We start from the raw sequence: 20,696 nt of genomic DNA on the forward strand, positions 1-20,696 counted from the left end.
ATTCAAACTACCGAGTGATGAACTAACTCATCTGTTTGATGGATTGACGCCTGGACAGGAGTATAATATATACGTGCAATTACAAGGTGTTAACGTTGAAGACAGTTTAACACAACGAACAGGTATATTAATCATTTTCAAAATAGAAAAAATTGTTTGTGCAAAGTCATTAAGTCTGAATAGACACATTGTATAGTACATTGTAAAAATGTCACCAGTGTACCTCCTGCCGCATACGGTACTCAACATTTTTTAAAATTGTTTTTGTAGTGAGATCTTTTTTAATCACTTGTAATGGATTTTTTTACACGATTCATGTGTTATTCAGACGTGGACCTCTTGTAATGTGCTTTGTGCAAAAACAGCAAACTTTAACTTCACCCGTTGTGGTGGCATGCATGTAGGGATAAATTATTCAATCAGTGAAACATGATCAGGTGTTTAAATTGCTAGGATGGAAACATCTGCATTTGTTTTTTCACTCTTAGTCCCTTTACCACCAAAGAACATAATAGTGACCAGCACTGAATCTACTAGCCTGTTGGTAATATGGGAACAGGCGAGCGGAGTTGTCCAAACGTATGAAATCTACTATGTACCAGATGACGGTGAAGAAATATATGCTGGAACAACCACTAAAGATGATATTACATTCACAGTAACAGGTTTGAATCCTGGTTCACAGTACGATGTCAGTGTTAACAGTAAAGTAGGCACTGGGGATTCAGCATTAGTCAGTGAAGCAGTCACTAGCCCTGGTACTACAGGTATGTACACCTTGAAATCTATCTTTATACTTCTGTGCGTGTGCGTAACGTGCATTTGTCAGAATATGAAGTTTGTTTGTTTGTTTTTAACACTACTCCACATTTTGTGATAAATTAAATTAAATTAAATTGCCAAAACGCTTGCATTTGACAATTTTATCACTATATTCTGTATTCTGTGAATCCCAGATCGAGGACAATAAAAGCAATTTTCGGTCTATGTGCTTCTAAAGGAGAGATTGTTTATGTCATACTGGTCCTATGTATTGATGAATTCTTGAAGAACAATTTTAAAGAAATAGTTGTAAGGGAAAGTTTTCATTAGTGTTAATATGTTTCACTTCTTCAGCTGAAATGGAGTCCAACAAAGTTATCATTAAACAATACAGTCTGGATAATATTGATATCATCTGGAACACTGACCTGAATCCCAGTAGTACACCTGGACTATTCCTGGTGTCTCTCTCACCGGAGGATGGTGGTAGTTATCCACAAGCTGTACAGAAACCATCTAGTACTTATGTGGATTATTCTTTCTTTGGTTTGATGTCTGGTAGACTTTATACAATAACAGTAGAAGAGGCAAATTCTGGTAATAATATCACTGCTACACAGTATACAAGTAAGTTTTATGGCATAGAAACCTGATATGATATGCTTAGCAGCATAGCAACCAGATGTGACATGTTCGATATCATAGCAATTAGATATGGTTTGAGTAGTAGCCTAGCAAGCAAATATGGTATGATTGGTAACATAGTAACCAGAAGTGGTATGCTTGGCAGCATATCAACATGATTTTGTATGCTTGGCAGCATAGCAACCAGATCAGGTATGCTTGGTAGCATAGCCACCGGATGTGGTATGCCTGGTAGCATAACAAGCAGATGTGATATCCTGGCAGCATATCAACTTGGTTTTGTATGCTTCACAGCATAGAAATCTGATCTTGTATGCTTAGCAGCATGCCACCAAATGTGGTATTCCTGGCAGCATAGCAACGAGATGTGGTATGCCTGGCAGCATAACAACGAAATGTGGTATGCTTGGCAGTATAGAAACCTGATCTTGTATGCTTTGCAGCATAGCAACCAGATGTGGTATGCTTGGCAGCATAGCAACCAGACATAGTATGGTTGATAGCATGACTGTATATTGTATTTATATCACTGCAATTGATTATCAATTTAACTCATTTTCAGAACCTGCAACACCGGGTTATGTGACTGTTACAAGTTACACAACTACAACTGTCACCATTGATTGGGAGGCAGCATCAGGAGATGCTGATGGCTACCTGATATCTTACATAGACTCTGCAGGTACAGAGACATCAGTGGGCATGCTAACACTACCAGCCGATTCGTTAGAATTCCAGGTAGACGGTTTGGAGCCTAGAACAGAATACATGTTTAAAGTAGTGACCTATGCTGGTAGTGGTTCTAGTCGTGTTGTCAGTGATCCAGTTACCATCAGTAATTCTACTGGTAAGTCACACTACTGTTTTCATTGCAAGAGATGTGTGTACTTCTTGAGTTTGTTTTTCAGCTAATATTGTCATATTCCATAATATACTTTCAGAGGAAGTGCCAGCTGATACTATCGGAATTCAACATTTTGATACAAGCAAGATTGAAATCTTGTGGTCAGAAGTTGAAGATCCAATGGTGACCGGTTACTTATTATCAATTGACCCAGCTGATGGTGATAATCCTTCTGACATTAGACCAACTTATATTGCTAAGGATCCCACTAGGACCAGCATCAACTATAGTTTTCTGAACCTTGTTGCTGGCAGGATGTATAGTATTAGGTTACAAATATCTGGACCTAATACTGTGTTGGTGAGTGAACAACGAACATGTGAGTGGATCTTTATTTTGAGAAAACAATTTTGCAAATTGCAATATATACCGCTATATAAAAAAAGTATTTTAATCATATCAACCGGTGAAAATTGTAAATTTTGACCATTCTCCTTGATATCTAGAAAAATAGTCCAGTGACCCCATTTTTTCAGTATTCTTGTGGTATTAAAAGTCATTGAAAGGAAGACAAAACTTAAATCAAACTTTCTGAAAGAACACTGCCACAATGGTGGATGACATAACTGTGGCATTAGAAACTCCAAAAATCCAGAAAAATTGAACTAAAGGACATTTGGATTACAAGTGGAGTTACGAATCTAACTTTGCCCCTCCAGTGTGGCCTCCCTTATTTTAATTGTATATGGCTGTCAAAGTGTGCATTTCTTTGTATAGTTTGGTTGTGTGGTACGAATTTGAATAAATTGTAAATAGTCTAAATACACACGTAATTAGCTTTCAATCTGAGACTATGCGCTGTTCAATTTAGCTTAGTGTTAAATACATATATTCAGGACACGTATAGTAGTCTGGAGGGGCATATACCTGTATCATTCCATTCATAACCAGAGGGTAAGGATAAAGTTAGGCTGGGTTAAGTGTAGTGGTGTCTTGTGGAAGACCCCTGAAATGAATAAGTTTCTAGTTTATAGAATATTTTCTAAGGTTAAATATAGTGATTAATTGTGCATATATATTAGCATATGAGCTTTCAGAAAATGTCTGTCTTGTTGGCAATTAGAAATGCGATATCACTCACTTGTAGAGCTGGTATCAGGTGCTGTATATTCACTCGCCTTCGGTTCCTGGATAATATGTGTCATTTCACTTGGTTTGTATAAGCGATATTGGGGAATAAACCAATTTTGGAAAAGCATAATACCCCCGGTATACTGTTTTCATTTGGTGTTTGACAATTGATTGCAAATTTTATGGAAAGGCAAGGTATTTATGAATGACAAGTTTACGTTTGTGAAGTTTCATCCAAATAAAATTTAAAGTGTTGCCAATTTACGTTTTACTGTACTTGTACATTAATCTGTATTTATTCTCGCCAACAGTGCCAAATCCTGTGGGTGCCTTCTTTGCTGGACAGGTTACCGCGACAACCATCTCTGTTTTCTGGGATAGTCAAATAGAAGGAGAGCTTACATCTTACAAAGTGACTTACAATCCCCCAGATGGCAGGACTGTGTCACCGACTATCCTACCGGTAGATGGTAATGGTTTGGCTGGAATCACACTGCAGGGACTCAGTCCAGACACTTCTTATATGATCACTGTTGTCACCATATCTGGAGGAGGACTGGATGCCACTACCAGCACTCCGAAGCAATATACACAGACTACTGGCAAGTTCATATTAATCATTTGTACCCATCATAATTCATGTATTCAGTGTCTGTATGAGCTTATAGACTACAGTCTTGGCATACCTTAACCCTGACTGGCTTTCAGTTTTCAAAGTTAATATTTTCTGTCAAGGATACATAAGATAAGGATATGCAAATTGTATATATATGTGTGGTAAAAACCAATGTGTCTTGTGTTCATGTGGTATGTCCCTCTACATGTCAATGTTTATGTACACTGGCAGTGTAGTGGTGGTTGCATTAGACTCGAAATTGTCATCTAAGCGTTAGGCCGTCGCTGATTGGCTGCTGTGCTGGAATGCCAATTTTTAGTTTCAAATACCCCGGCTTAGTGTTCTAGGTTTTTCGCGTAATTAGGTGTTCGTATGCAAGGGATTTTTGCACACAAAAACGACGAATTCGGCCGAATTGTGTTATCGGTTGGCTTAATATAACCCCAACGGACCGTATTTTTGTGAAAGATTGGTATTTTTGTCCTGATTTGTAGGAATCTGAAAAACGCGTTTCACAACTTGTCTCTTATTTAGTTTTATGCGTCATTCAAGATGGCGGCCCCCATATAGTAAATTTTATTATCACGGTGCGCCAGCTGACTGTGGATTAAAGCATCTATGGCGCCCTCATGGTATATCCAAACAATACAATTCATCTTTTGTTTTTAAGTTCAGTTGTTATACCTTCAGATAAACTATTTATAAAAGCATACACCTATGGCGCCCTCATGGTATATGTACAAAATTAAACTCATCTTTTGTTTTTATGTTTAGCTGCAATACCTGAAGATGAACTACTGATCAAGGCATACACATCTAGTTTCATTGAAGTCCTCTGGGCCGTGAGAACTGGGCCAGAAATCAATGGTTACCTGATAAGCATCGATCCTGCAGATGGTGGAAATCCATCACCCACATCTCAGAAATTACAGGCTAAAGAAATATATCGTTATAATTTCACTGGACTCAGTCCCGGTAGAGAATACACCATGAAAGTGGAAATCATGGGAACCCAGGACGAAGTGACGACTACTCAAAGAACTGGTAATTTTTAAGGCAGTTTGAGTTGAATTCAAATTGTGCACAACTGAATACTGACACTGTGCATATATGCAATGCATTATTCGAGAGAACTGAGTAATAATATTATGGTTCATTCTCAATGTTTTTGTGTATAGTTTATAATAACACGTTTAATTAATGTCATGGTAATTTACAAGTATGGACATCATTTAAAGGTGGCATACATTGTGAACATCTTAGTGAGTTATTTCACATGCAAATTCACTGACAGGGGCTATGTCATTTCCATTGCTTTTTTGGTGATCTGTCAGTGATTAACAAATATGCATGGAATTTTATTTTGTATTTTGGAAGATCCTGATTTAAAGAACACACTTAGAGTATTCTATAAAAAGTCATGAACGCATCACCAGCTAACAGATTTTTCCCCATTTATTTTTGCTGGCTGTGGGACTCCCAGTAGGCAATTTAAAATTGATGTTCATTTTTACAAAACATTATTTTCCAATGCGAATTAATCATAAATTAACCCAAATCTTTGATTATTTTCAGTTCCTGCATCTCCTGGTGTTGTTGTGGAAATAAGCAACACACCCACATCAATAACGTATACATGGGCACCTGCTATTGGTGACATTGATAGTGTGACGTTAAATGCGGGGGGGGGGCCTTTATGGGACTACACCGTATTCAGGATCGGGGAGTTTGTCTTTAATACCGGTCTAATAGTCTTTGTCTTTGGTAGCGTGCTTATCTAATAAGTCTCCTCCCTCTCAGCTCGTCCGCTGTCACGGGGTGGGGATCGTTTGGTGAATGTATATCACCACAACTGAGACTGTGCAGAGAAAGAAATATACCAGTAACGATTATAACAAATCAACACAACACAATATATACGGTTTCCTGTACTTTAATAAACAAATAACAGGGATGCTGGTCACTGGAACCAGCAAGGAGGGGGATACACTGTAAAATAAAATAAATTAGAGACTTGATCGATGCTGCAGGGAACACTCCACTCTCCATTGGACAGCAGTGTGCAATGTTGCGTTCCTTCGTATCTGGCACACTGGCGAAGCAGCTGCACTACAATTTAAACTCGTGCTCTGTGTCCAGTATCGGCAACTGCACTGCTATCTGCTGCTACTGGTAGCACTGGTACAACGGGAGTAGTTCAGGCAGTGAGCTTCAGTGGTTCCTGTTGATCAGCAGGGATTACTGCACAGCACGTCTGCATATGTACCCCTGTATAGGGTACAGCTCACTGGAGTCAGGAATCAGCATCACAAGATGTTACAGGATCAAGTCAGGTCACCTTCCTGACTAAAGATTTTCCCTTATGTCTCAACTTAAATACCCGAGCTAATTTATGGCCATGCAAATAATAAATGTATATAACGAAATGATTGGTTATCTCGAAATAGCCGACAAATCAGTGTACAGAGGATGCCAATTTTGGTAGTGGAACAAACCACTCTTAATCCAAGCTCTACCAATTTATAGTAGGAGACTCGGGTCAATGATGTCATATCTATTTTCATTGCCAACAACACTGGGCTCAGCACATTCCAAGGTATTTCACAATCACCATGTCACTGTCTGAGACATACCATTATGCCACAGGGAGAGACAGGATGTATGTATCTCAATTTCTGCTGACAACACAATCCAGTGACTGTATCAGCACAACAGTCTTAAAAATAAACATGTGCAATGGGTTGTTGCAAATTATACAAACATGTGCGCTTTTCATTCACACAACCAGGGCTCTGTACTTTTCACTTACAATTTATGTCACATTATTCCCCCCTGAGTTCAACACACCGGGGTTGATTTCATAGCATTTTTTCACAGACATAAATTATCTTGGAAAATTGAAATTGGTTATACTTTGGGGTGGTAATTAGTATCTGAAGTCTATCCTCTCAATTGAAATAGTACACAAAATCAAGGACACAAGTCACAGCTCAAGTTGACTTTTGACTGCCATTTTGTTTGTCAATTTAACCTCTCTCCCCAAACTCCCAATGCTGGTCTGCAGCCCAGCAGTAGGAATGTGGTTTGAGATCTTTCTGGCCACAAATAAAATAAAAACTAGTTTTCATGAATACGTCAAAAATAATTAAATATGGAGTAGTTTATTCTTCACGCACAAGTGCGGGTTTTCTACTTTTAAATTTCTAGTTACACTAAATCCAAATGGAAATATATATCTGCCACCCAAATAAAGGTAAATACATTTTTCACGGCAGTGCAAATTTCCCATACAGGGTTATTCACTCACAGTTTATAGTTCAGTTCTATTTCATGTCTTCCTCATCTGATTCCACAAAAATGCACTTTGACTGGTTCATAATTTTCACTTTCATCCGATCTCTTCTAGTGTCTTCATCACAACCGTCGCATACTCTCGACCTTTCTTTATTCCGAGTTGCTTCCAGCTTCCTCAATTAACTCTCACGGCGGGCGCCAACCGTGACATCTCTTTCCATTTTGGTCTGATTCCTTCGCCCTCTTTACTGGACCTATTTCCGCATCAGCCGTCTGGGCTTCCTTTATCAGATCACTGCTCACCTTAGGTTGAATTCTGACAGCCCATACCTGGGTCTCTATTTCCGTTTCCACCATCCTGGTGTCCACTATTCCTTTTCCCATATTCACCTTTTCTGTGTCCCTCATGCAAGTGGGAGTATCCTGCAATGAACTGCTATACTCTCCGGCCCTGGAAATCACAGCGCTATGTTCCCCCTGCCAACCACATTTCCCGCATGGTCTCCTTATAACCTGTCAGTTTTCCCGTGGATTTTCCCTGGCCTATAACCTTATACTCGGATTCCCCAAGGACTTCGATCCACCTGGCGAGTTTTCCTCCTGGACACTTAAAACTCAACAACCACCTTAGAGCTGCATGATCAGTCCTGATGGTGAATTTAGATAATGTGTTCTATGCTGAATTTTACATATTCACTGGACAATGCGCTAAATTAAAACCCAGTGAATATGTAAAATTCAGCATAGAACACATTATCTAAATGATAAAACCGTGAATTTAATACCCACTGAATATGCCTGAAATGGTAAATCAGCAAAATTTTAACCGAGTGAAAATTACCCCCAATAGTCATTTAACAGTATTTATCGGACCCTCAGCTTTCAATTATTTTTTTCTATATTCAGTTGCAATTGCAATTCAGTATACAGCATTTATGACTTTTATTCAGAGTCCCTAAAACCTATGTGAGCATATAAACTTGCATATTTTTTTTTCAGATTTTTTTTCTTAAAATGTTTACCAAAACCTGTAACGAATAGTAAATAATGTTAGGTTGGTCTAAAATTAATAAAAAAAAGAGAAATAATAATAATAATTAATCTTAATGATTTGCAAATTCTTTTCCTGACGTTTTAAATGGTTAATGAAAGGAATATACGATTGTAATCACCTTTCAGATACCATACACAAGTGATTATAGTATCCATTTCTTTTTACAGCTACAATTCCTTCTGGTGAGATTATTATCAGTAGTTTTACTACAGAGGTCATTGAGATATTATGGGGGTCGGTTGATGGTGCGACTGCTTATCTGATCTATCTGGATAATGTGTTTGTGAAAATTGTCAGTAAAGGAAGCAAACTGTCCCACACATTTGACGATTTAACACCTGGACAGGAATATGAGATGAAAATACAGGTATCTGGAGGGAACGTTGATGATAGTGTTAAGATGCAGCGTACAAGTAAGTTATTCATACTGCATGTTTTGCAAACAAATCATAAGCGTTGTAATGACACATTTTGAAAGTTCGATTATGTTTTATAATATATACACATTATATACATTTATACTTACTAAAAAAATTAATAGAAATTAACAGGGTTATTTTATGAAAATTACTACTATTAAGTTATATACAGATTGCATGAAGGAATTCTTTTATTCTGTGTTTATGTATTCAATTACGGATAGTCAATTGAATGTCTATTACCAAATTTTCATAATTTGTTAAGCCATTGTATTTACATAATTGTAGTTATATTGAGTGTCTGTGTATTGATTCTGTGATTATTTTTTGTCAGAACCAAATGATGTTTTACAGATTGTCATCAATGGGGCTTCATCTGGGCCATCATCTATAAGTTTCTACATGTTCACTCCTGGTGGTGTCTACAGCGCATTCCAGATTACTTATGACCCTCCAGACGGTACCACTGTATCCCCAATCTTGCTGACTGTGGTGGACCCTGATGTTAATGATTATGAGATTACGTTGAATGGACTTACACCAAGTAGAGAGTATGCCATCACAGCTGTTACATTGTCAGGAACTGGATACAGCCAAACAAAAAGTGACCCTTATGTGGTAAAATACATCACAGGTTTGCATTTGGAGTTGTATATTTGAACTAAGATCCTTTGATGCATGTTTGTAGAAAGCACACTCTCTATGAATTACAAGTACACATGTGTCGGGTTGAATACCTACATGAAGTAATTGCTAAAAAAATAAAAAAAAATGGATGTGCCAACAGACGTAGATCGCATAGAAACACATGACTCAAACTCATGTTCATGACAAGTCTCTTGAACTGTAGACACTCTACCCTCAAAGCCACGTACACACTGCAACGAAAAACGCAGTACGAAATGACGTGTAGTGAACACTGCCCACAATGACAAGTTAGTGCGTACCATACTCATCTGAATTGGCTCCCATCTCCAACTAAGTGCCCACTCTCATTTTCAAGTGATTCCTGTTTCTAGTTTCACGTTCAACTAAGTGTCCAAAACATCTTAAATTAAACCGTTTTGTCGTGAAACCTGTTCATTGAGCATTATTTTACTTTTCCGAATAATTAGTGTCTATTGCATTGTGACTATCCTGAATGGGGTGTAAACTGCTAATCAACATGTACTTTTAATAGTTGTGAAGCTTGTTAAATGCTTCTACCACACGAAGTCCAGAAATGGTTAATCACAAGATTTTCGAAATCTCCCATCAAAATCAGTGCCAACAGATCATATATAAATTTACTTCAGCTTTGAGTTCTGAAGAATGCCAATGTCATAATTTGGAAATTCTTAGAAAATTGCATCAGTACAATACAGTGTTCTGGTTGATTAAGAACAGACTTGACCTATCAGGTCAGAGGGTGTTGTTTTTCAGAAAAACTTCATTGCGGAAATTCCTTTGCATCTAGAGTTTTCTTGCAATCTAAAGCATTCAACAATGATGAAGCTTTTGACTTGACAGATTTTTAGTAATTTTTACACCATTAATTCTGTTTGTTTGTAAATAAAAATGAGAAGCGTGTATTTTTGCGATCCTTTCTATTTTGTCATTGTGAAAGTGAAAATCAATAACTCAACATATTTCGCAATTTTATTCTACTCAAAATCTCCTCTTACCTGGCAAATGGCAAATGAAAATTATCGAGGATGTGCTCGACTAAGCACCCACCTTCTAAAAAACATTATTTCAGCTGATTACATTGGGTGTTATATCGGACAACTGTGGTAATTAGTATACAACTATGTAGTCAATGTTTGAACATGTCTGCAGTGCTCTCAGATAATTAACCACTGAGAAATGAATAAAAAACAATATTTTTATACTTTTATAAAACAGAAAATATTGAACAGATTGGCGGGCCTTAGTATGTGCAAAATTACACAACTTTCTTTAAACTCATTGTCAACTGGATTATTACACAGCTGGAAGTATTTTATGCAGTATGGAGAGTGTTTTGTGTATATGACTTGCACTCACAGTATAGTACACGTACATACACAAATTTGTCACACTTGGTGTGTCCGTATGACGAGTAGCACCCATTATGCAAATGGTCACACTATTTTGTTCATATCATTTATTTAATTATTCAAATACCTTCTATTGCAGAAACTGCTGCACAAGCTGAAATAACCTTTAACGACGTGAACACAGATAGCATTAACATCACTTGGGGTGCAGCCACCGAGGATTTCCAACTTTACTTGATATCGTACAGCCCGGCTGATGGTGACCAGGGTGAATACACACTGTTGACACGGTCTGCTGACATGGACCTGGAATTATCTTTTACTGATCTAACCCCAGGAAGACAGTATACGTTTGAGGTATCCATCACAAATAATAATGAAGAGGTTGTTAAGGATACAAAACAGCAACGGACAAGTAAGTGCAGTGTGTTCTGAGTGTGAGTATGCCGTTTTTTGTAGGAATGGTCGATTTAATTTTGATGTCATTAGATGGTTTATCATCACCATCGTCCAGCATGTTCGAATTTCACAACTTACCCAATGTACATGTTTCTATTCATGAGATTCATTTAAAAAAATAATCGTGATGTAATGACTAACTATTTTGACATGATTAATAATTGTCTGGTCGTCAGCTAATTACTATTATTATAAACCTGACTTTCACTCTTGGTGCCATTTGATAGTAACCGCTTTCTCTTAAATTCAGATGAAATATATATTTTTCTAAAAAAAATGTCAGTATTTCAAAACTGAGTAGTAAATTAGGTGTCTGAAACATATTTACGTTTATTTATTCAGTTCCGATTGCACCATCGACTGTTATCATCACCGATGTGTTTTCTACCAGCGTGGCAGTCACCTGGTCGGCGGTAACGATAGGCGAGTTTGACCAATACCAGGTTTCCTACATCAACCCCGAGGGGGATGAGATGGTCGCTGGCAGTGTTGATTCAGATACACGACAGTTCTCCATCAATGGTTTATTGTCTATTACTGAATACACTATCGTGGTTTATTCCGTCAGCGGTACTGGCTCACTTCAAACACTAAGTGAAGCCGCGACGACTACTACTATTACAAGTAAGTTGAATTTAGATAATCTTGTTGAAAATATTCTCAGACTGGTGAATTACCAACAATTGACACAAAACAACACCAACAACAACAACAAATTATGCAGAAAAACATGATGGGAATCCATAATATCAATGTTATAAAAACAAATTTCCATGTCATTGTTTGAGAAAAACAACATATTTTTCATCGTGAAAATTCGTATCTATCAGTTATTATCATGATTAGTCATCATGGTTTTGTTATTACCTATGGTTAAAATAAGTTGTATTTAAACCCTTTGAGCCCCAAAGTTCAGGCAACATCCACACAGAATAGTTCCATTTATAGTCTGCTCCTTTCCTTGTAAAATCCTTAGAAATATCGAATGTTTCGATAAAAAACTAATAAACATTGCTACCATAGCCACGTGTTTTTTTTTTGTTTTTTTTATCTTGTATATAAGATCTTGTATTTTTGTTTCGCAGAGAAGATTGTCTTAGATGTACTTGTTAGCAGCCCTTCACTAGTCATCTTGGGATGGAGAGAACCTCAAAATGTTGGAGATTTCACCGATTATGAGATAGAGTACGCACCAGATGACGGGGAACCGGGATCTGGTGAACGTTTTACAAGGGATCCCAATCCGAGTACTTTAATCCAGGGTGTGTTCAGTAGTCTGACTGCTGGACAAGAGTACACGTTTACTTTATTTTTAATACAAGGCTCAACAAAGACACAGATTGACATTTTAAAGGTTCAGACAGGTGAGATAACGAGACCATAATTATTTATTGTTTTCCAAAGTTTCACTTTGTTGCCATCGTCTCCTATCATTTTATAATCGCTTGAAACAGTGTCCAACTTAAAACCAAGTGTGAAAATGTCGCTAATTTCTTTTAATGAATGCTGTTCTAGTACCATATCTCTGGCATGCTTAGACCGAGTGTATTAAAAATTCATATATTCATTATACATAATGTCATACATGTAGATATATATTTAAATGTTTTGACAATCCAATTCAAAATAGCCGACTGGTGGCTATTTTATTTTAATTAATGCTGTTACTGAGCAATATCTCTCAATATGGACACATACTCGACATGATTATGTTCCAGCTATATCATTAAAAACAAAACGTATATACTGTATCTTAAGTTTGATAACTAACTCGGACTGCTGCATGCATGGCTTATTAATAATGACATTTTTCTTTTTTTAGACCCACCAAACTATAATGTTATAACACTTAGCTTGACCTGTCAGTATACATGTGTGTCGGTACCAGTCGAGTATTAACTTGAATCACATTCTAATTATTTGCGCAGTGGTCACACATAATGACGTGAATAATTAACTACTCAGCAATCAGAGTAGATGCAAAGCTGTGCTAGATTTCTTCGCACTAACATTTTAGGACATATACAATTGCATACTGTATTAAAATATTAGCATCATTTATGTCCATCGTTTTCATTTAGTTATGTTTTGAAGCAATCACACAGGTGTAAAGTTTGAGGTAATATGATTTTGACCTGTAATATTAAGTATTGTGAACACGAGGAATACCATCTTCGCCAGCCAAGGACCATGTATTCAGCCAAAGCCTCAACATTAAACCTTGGCAGATTTTACCACGATTCACTCTCAAACGATTATAAGACTTACTTGGGCTTATTTGCATTACCCAGTCAGAACTCATGATAGAAACGACACATTTTAAAATTAAAATGGTGGAATATGGAAATGAACGTGTTTCTAGCTTTTCTCTTTGGGTGAGCTTACTAACCACCAAGAGAAAACACTTAGTGTTGTATCTGAGGTGAATGGTGTGCTTGTTTGTTGCAACGAAGACCAGTTAGGGAAAGTCGATATGTTGTCAGTTTCGGTATTCACGTTATCACGCCACAGAATATTTTATGTTGCTCGGAAACAAGCCACTGTACAATGTATTTTTATTGGCTCTGTGTGACCTGCTGTGGCACGCCGGTAGAAGCAGTGACTGATAAAAACATCACTTAATCAACTTTGAGGCAATTCAAACTGATATATGTGTATATATGTAGGTAGTTTTGGGAGTCTTGGCAACTAGCTCAAAGTACAGTTTTCTGAACGTTTTTGATCATTGTTTTCACCGGTTTTATACTTGGGTATGACAGTTATTTTCCGTGATACGATATACTATGCGACATAAATACACCACATGAGAATAACATATACGATTTATTGTAATGCGATGATCTACACAGAAACGACACTAATTAAGTCTAGTGCTTGTGCGTGCAAACGTATGTTCCGCATTGTTTTTTTGCGATTTTTTTTTCAAATCATTACATGGACAGTTATCTAGTTCACTATTTGATTTATTAACACGTGATACTCATTTGTGAACGATTATCATTGTGAATGTGTTATTGTTCGATTATGCCCACCAAAGCTACGTTATGCAATGAATTATAAGAAATGAAGTATTCTCTTTTATTTGAATATTATTGCAGTCAATACAAGTGTTATTTATCTTGTTTGTAATTATGAATACTACAGTACATATGTTATAATGAGAACATTCCTTTATGTAGACTCAGTACTAATGCCAATTACAAATCATCTTACAACTGATGAACTATCTACTGAATACAGTGTAAGTAAAATATCAACCATGGAGGGCAGTGTCCAGAGTACACAAATGATTGATTATCAAATCAAAGGTAAGTGTATTATCATAAACGGCATGTGTAATGAAATAATCCATATTTCGTTTAATCATTTGCTGAGATCTTGGGTTCTTGTGAACATTTTCGTATATGTTTCTTGATATTGAATTCAACAGAGGTCATTGCTGCAACTTCCGGGTTATCTGACGGTGATGTGGCAATTGTATGTACAATATGTGCAGTCGTGGGAATTATCATCGTAACTATCATAACTGGTGTGATTTGTATAAAAATACGACGATCCAGCAGAAGCAGCAATGACACTGACGACAACTACCAAGACATCGATTTATCAGTCCAGGAAGAAGAAATTAAACAAAACGAATATGCAGAATTACAGCCACGAGAACCCGAAGCTCAATATGCTAGCTTGGCTGAAGTGTATCTTTATTCTAATGAGTCTATTTAGTTCGCCATTTTAACATGCTTTAGATGTTTTGAAAACTATCTGATACTCAATCACATTATGACACCTCACGCAAGCCATCTAAGAAACACGTCAATTATTGCATCAATTGTCCAATATAAAGTTATGACAGAAATGTAATTACAGAGCCGAAGTGAAGAGTATGAGCTTATATTAAAGGGGAGCAGAGGTATAGCCTTTGACACTCTGTACATGACATTTGAGATCTATGAATAAATTCTGTCGATAACAACAACTTGTGTGTGCTGCGAAATGTCCTAAATATGGGGTATAAAATGGGCTGTGAAGCAGACGACAAACGTCCGCTTTGCCTGGCGTTATTTCGCCTCTAGAGGGCCAGTCAGTGATGTCATCAGTGAACACCGATAATTGAACCATTTATACTAGTACGTCAATCTCATAGAAGTGCTTCTATGAAAACCCTTGTTGACTGACAATTTAAAATTTGAAACATTGTGAGGTGTTGTGCGTATAAATGCCATAACGATTCATGTTAGGTTTGTCAAAATCCCAAATGAAAAATCCTGTCGTTGGTTGCGAGAAATCGGCAGAAAAACTAACCTGAAAGTGAAGACACGTACAGCGTTCTAGCTATAGTGAACAATGAGTCAATTAATATTGTACGAGTTAAAACTAAATTAGAAATACGCTAACGTCACTTGAACTACAGTACTCATTTCCCCAACTTTTTACTCGATCGCTTAATTTCCGACCGCACGGTATTTTCCGACCGGAAAACGACCACATTTTTATCGTTCGCGAACGCAACTTCATCTGCGTCCAATATTAGAGCTGGTACAATATTGTAAACAATCGCCATATCGCTATTGTATACACTCCCTTTTTATTCTGGTTTGCACAAACGTTGAATAGCCGTCAACAATTCAAATATATTTAGTTTTTAACTATCTATAATTATATGCACTCAATTTGACCCTTTGACCTAGATTTGATTGGGATGGAATATTTTCTTTTAAACAATATTCTGAGGTTACTTACTGACCACAAAATGTTTCAACGCAATTACGGTATGCTTGTCCGATTTACAAAGTACATCGGCGTAATTTCTGGGTTTCCTTTTCTAATTGTTGATTCTTCACGATGTGTTTGTATAATTATGTTTGTAGTTACGGCCTTACGATAATGATTTCGATTATTTGGATTGTTTATCGACCGTGTCCCGTTACTAATTTGTTTGGAATGTCAATCGTGGCTTATTTCTCCATGCTGAGTTTAGGATGCGTCAGTGTCGACGTCTGTCATTCAAGCCGAGACCTTGAAATGAAACAAAAATAACAATTCGAAGAGCATTGGGTAATATATTAATAACCATTCTCACCAATCGCTAGCTTTAGGGGAGAGTAGGAAATCAAACAGCCACAGGTCGCCCGCCTTTTATGCATAGATTTCATGACGCTGTCTGACCGCGGTCGTGTACGGTTAGGCTCGCACATCAATTCACACTTATTGTCAAGACCATGAATGAACAAAGTTCAATAACAGAAATTTAAATTTGGCTGCACCAAAAGCTTGGAAACTAGTGTATAATAAATAGTTGACAGAAGACTGAGTGATCTACGACATCATTTTGGGGCGCAATTAAACTTCAAGCACTTCATTGCGAAACTTTACTGCGCGGCGATGCTGACATCAAGTGCGTGTTGACCGAAGTTTGACCTCCTAGTCACGCACTGAACAGGCGCGTTACCTTAGCGAACTTTTTCTTTCATGCTCCACGCGTCGATCTTGTAAAATTGTTATTCGTCCTGGCGGTGCTGTAATTACGCAAACTTGTATATTTTACGATCGTTTACTTAGTGCGCTGCTTTTCTAATTACGCAAATGTGTTTATAATATTGTACCGGCTCTAAAAATTTCAACATTTTGATATATCGCTTTCATAATAATTACGCAAACTCAGTTATTTAATATTGGACACAGAACGTTACAAAGTGGTATAGATTTGAAGAGTAGTTCGGAATTTAAAAATAGTTAGTACCCGTTGTATCCCCAAACTGTACCACTCCTGTGCCAGTGACCAGTGTTTGGGCGACCCGTCGGTGTTTTCAATGAGCCAGCGAGAGAAACGTAACGATAAAAATGCGGTCGTTTTCTGGTCGGAAATTACAGTGCGGTCGGAAATTAAACGATAACCGGTCGATTGAAAAGTGGGAAGTTGGGCGAAATGAGTACTGTAGTGACGTTAGTGTATTTCTAATTTAGTTTTAACTCGTACAATGTTTATTCACTCACTGTTCACTATAGCTAGAACGCTGTCCGTGTCTTCACTTTCAGGTTAGTTTTTATGCCGATTTTTGGAAACCAACAACGGGATTTCTATTTGGGATTTTGAGAAACCTAATACGAATCGATATGGTATTCATACGCACAACACCTCACAATGTTTCAACTTTTAAATTGTCAGTTAACAAGGGTTTTCATAGTAGCACTTCTATGAGATTGACGTACTAGAGTGAATAGGTTCAATTATCAGTGTTCACTGATGACATCATTGAACTGGCCCTCTATAGGCGAAATTACACCAGGCAAAGCGGACGTTTGTCGTCTGCTTCACAGCCCATTTTATACCCCATATTTAGGACATTTCGCAGCACATACAAGATGTTTTTATCGACAGAATTTATTCATAGATCTCAAATGTCATGTACAGAGTGTCAAAAGCCAGACCTCTGCTCCCCTTTAAGTGCTTTTTTACACTAATCTTTGGTAATGAGTGTAATATTCAAATGGTAGCTTTCTATTAAGTGCGGTGTATACAATATTCTTTTGTAATAGTATTTTTGTGGTACGCATAATATTCTTGTGTATGAAGTATAGTATTCACAGTACCTTTCTGTATGTAATGTAGTATTCACAATTGTATTATGTGCAGTGTTTGCGCATGTGTTTAGTGTTCCATATATTTTTTGTAATAAATATAGTATTCATCACACTCTTATGTATTGAGCGTGGTATTTACAATATTATATTTTATGAATATGGTTCAAAATGCATGTTCATTTCCTTATGGATTTATGTATAGATTGATATGTTATTTTTTGTATGTGTCCTACTTTCATTGTGTGTTTTTTATGACACACTGAACTAATTTTGGAATAAAAGCAAGATAGTTGATTTCATATGTATGAAATTATGTTTCTTTTTGGAATATAATACCAGAAAGATCAAGTCAACTCATTCCCATTACAGTTCATGATCAATGCCATTGACAGTGACTAGTTAATCTGGAAGTTTGACTTACAAGTTCAACTTCATTTTGAGCAGTATAAAAGCAAGATGTGTAATAGAAATATAGCCCCTCCACCGTGTAACACTATATTGTGATTTATTATATACTAACAATTTGGGTTGAATGGACTGTTTTTATGTATAACGTGTGAGTGATTTGTAATTTGTCATTTGGTCAAATTTACATATGAAAGCACGGAACGCAGCTTGCCAGCAGAACAAATATATATTACCCGGCACGGAAAGCAATTTAATCTTATTGTTTCATCGTCTGCAAATATAGAACATGCATTTTCAACACAGAAAGTCTATATAATCGTACAGAATTATGACGTTGTTTCCCGAGTGTTTAAAACCAGAATAATATAGACTTTGTCTCAAAGTAATCAGCAGCATGGAAATTAGAAGCTAGAATCAATACAAAGTCCATCACCACATATTCAGTTAGTTGGAAGATTATGTTGTAGTCACACGCCATCGTGTTTCATCGGAGCGTATTTGCCCAGTGAAAAAATAGATTCAAATGTATCACGAACATACAATATACATATATGACCGATGTGGTCGTGGGTTTTGGAAGGTTGGCGTTAGAGAATGGGATACAATTCATGGGACACGAAATCATGTAACTTCCTCTCACTGAGATCTCGGCCATGAATTCCTTTGATAACCAGTCGCTGTATATTAATGTGTGTACCTTGAAACACATTTTCGTGTGCGGGAGATTTACCTTATGTACATGTGGATTTTAAACTTCGCCCTGCCATCACCATGCACTTTTACATTGACTTGACCTGATAAAGGTTGAGGCACAGGCGGTTTCTACCCAATACCTGACATTACCAGAAATATTCAAATTAATACGAATCCTAATAAATCACTAACGTAATTCGACATTGACTTGTATGATGTCGATAATTCAATCGGATTAGTGGAGTTACTACATAGTATCAATGGTGCCGACAGTTCAACCAGCTTGCTAGTCACAATCTGATTATTAGAGTTATTATATCAGTATAGAGAGTTATTAGTATAGAGTTAGTATAGATATATCGAACAAAAATTGCTTAGTTTGCTTATTATTACCTACGTATATATCTGTATATTTATGTAATAATTGTCATTAAAATGAGAAAAATCCATTTTAAAACTGTTTTGGAGGAGGAAGAAAAGGTTAATGAGGTTTAGATCAATTATTCATTTTAGCATTATTAATTCGATAGATTAATTGTGTGCTTATGTATTAGAAGATCATTGTAATTCATGTCGTCTGACCAAATATTAATATAGAAATGACATATTGATCAAATATAAACACATAGAATGATAAAACATAATTACAGATTGACAAGAAAAATAAAAAGTTATTATAAATAATTGTATCAGTAGCAAAATGTTTATTTTTTATGTTATGTTCTCATATAATATGAATATAACGGGTTCGAAATCGAGCCATCTGGCGCCAGACACATCAGTTAATTACCTAGGGATACCATCGACTGATATTACGTACAAGCTGACTGCAATATGCAGCAGCTATTGGCTTGACAAAAATACTACAACATCTACATAGTCGTTACGCGCAGATTCGGAAATCCTACTGGATATTTCACGATTTATTCATGAAACGTCAAAATTGTTTCGAATCATTGGTAGTTAAATTACCGGCGTTTGTCGAACTGACGGGTATGAGGCTTAGCAATGCAATGCTGCGCCATAAATCATAGCGGAAATCATATGTCATAAATTTAAATTACGCCTGATTGATGAACTATTTTGTTGATTATATGTGTGTGTTATTAGAAGCATGATGTGTATATTTCTTCAGGCATACCATGAAAAGACCATAACTGTAATAACATAAACATGTAAGTTGGTTTCAAAAAGCTGACATGTTCTGATGCCTGTACACAGTATAGTGTATTTACACGGCGTTACCACCATCGTTTTACGATTCACCACTATTGTATTAGAGTATATTTGCATTGATAACTGATACAGCGCATCTCGCATACGCTGCATTGGAGACGAATACAAAATCAACTTCGCCTAGTTATTGTATTGAAGTCAGTAAATCATGCATTTTGAGACTGGCGACACTGTGAGTTCAATTATATGGGTGTTGCATTATGTAAAGCAAAGACTGCAAACTATAATAATATTAAATCAGAATATACAAGCTAGCTGGTTATTTGTTAACATATGTTGACAAGATATGGGGCTGTTATTGCATCACATAGTTATATATATATATAATTGTTCATAACAAAAACACAGAAAAGTTAATGCATGGCCGTAATGAAGCAGGTAGTCTTCGGCACATGTGTTCTACAATCTACTTGTCTGTATAACACAAGTGAATACATACCTTGTATCGTGGATTCCTGTTCCTAATATACATGTCAATATTGCAGACATTTCATTTTGAAGGAAGTTGACCACTACACGGGTTTCAAACTAGATA

At 36.7% G+C, this 20,696-nt stretch overlaps 1 protein-coding gene across 1 annotated transcript; it reads left to right on the forward strand.

Annotated features, from left to right (window-relative positions):
* The first annotated feature begins 454 nt into the window (after positions 1-454).
* On the forward strand, positions 455-15,218 carry LOC102810011 (tenascin-N-like). The gene is made up of 13 exons (XM_085505982.1): positions 455-767; positions 1,117-1,389; positions 1,970-2,254; positions 2,349-2,630; positions 3,694-3,984; positions 4,773-5,042; positions 8,514-8,759; positions 9,100-9,399; positions 10,923-11,198; positions 11,585-11,866; positions 12,328-12,606; positions 14,422-14,550; positions 14,673-15,218. The coding sequence occupies exons 1-13, from the start codon at positions 455-457 to the stop codon at positions 14,963-14,965; spliced, it is 3,519 nt and encodes a 1,172-aa protein (XP_085362108.1). The 3' UTR covers positions 14,966-15,218.
* Positions 15,219-20,696: the final 5,478 nt, after the last annotated feature.

This window comes from Saccoglossus kowalevskii, chromosome 12 (genome assembly GCF_978046115.1).
Source record: "Saccoglossus kowalevskii chromosome 12, keSacKowa6.1, whole genome shotgun sequence".
In the NCBI taxonomy this organism is placed as follows: Eukaryota; Metazoa; Hemichordata; class Enteropneusta; family Harrimaniidae; genus Saccoglossus; species Saccoglossus kowalevskii.

What these genes read in the sequence shown, in the direction of transcription:
- LOC102810011 (XM_085505982.1), top strand. Translation starts at nt 455, where the DNA reads ATGGAAACATCTGCATTTGTTTTTTCACTCTTAGTCCCTTTACCACCA. An exon ending in TACCATCAGTAATTCTACTG is followed by an intron (nt 2,255 to 2,348) that starts GTAAGTCACACT and finishes ATATACTTTCAG; the next exon opens with AGGAAGTGCCAGCTGATACT. An exon ending in GACGACTACTCAAAGAACTG is followed by an intron (nt 5,043 to 8,513) that starts GTAATTTTTAAG and finishes TTCTTTTTACAG; the next exon opens with CTACAATTCCTTCTGGTGAG.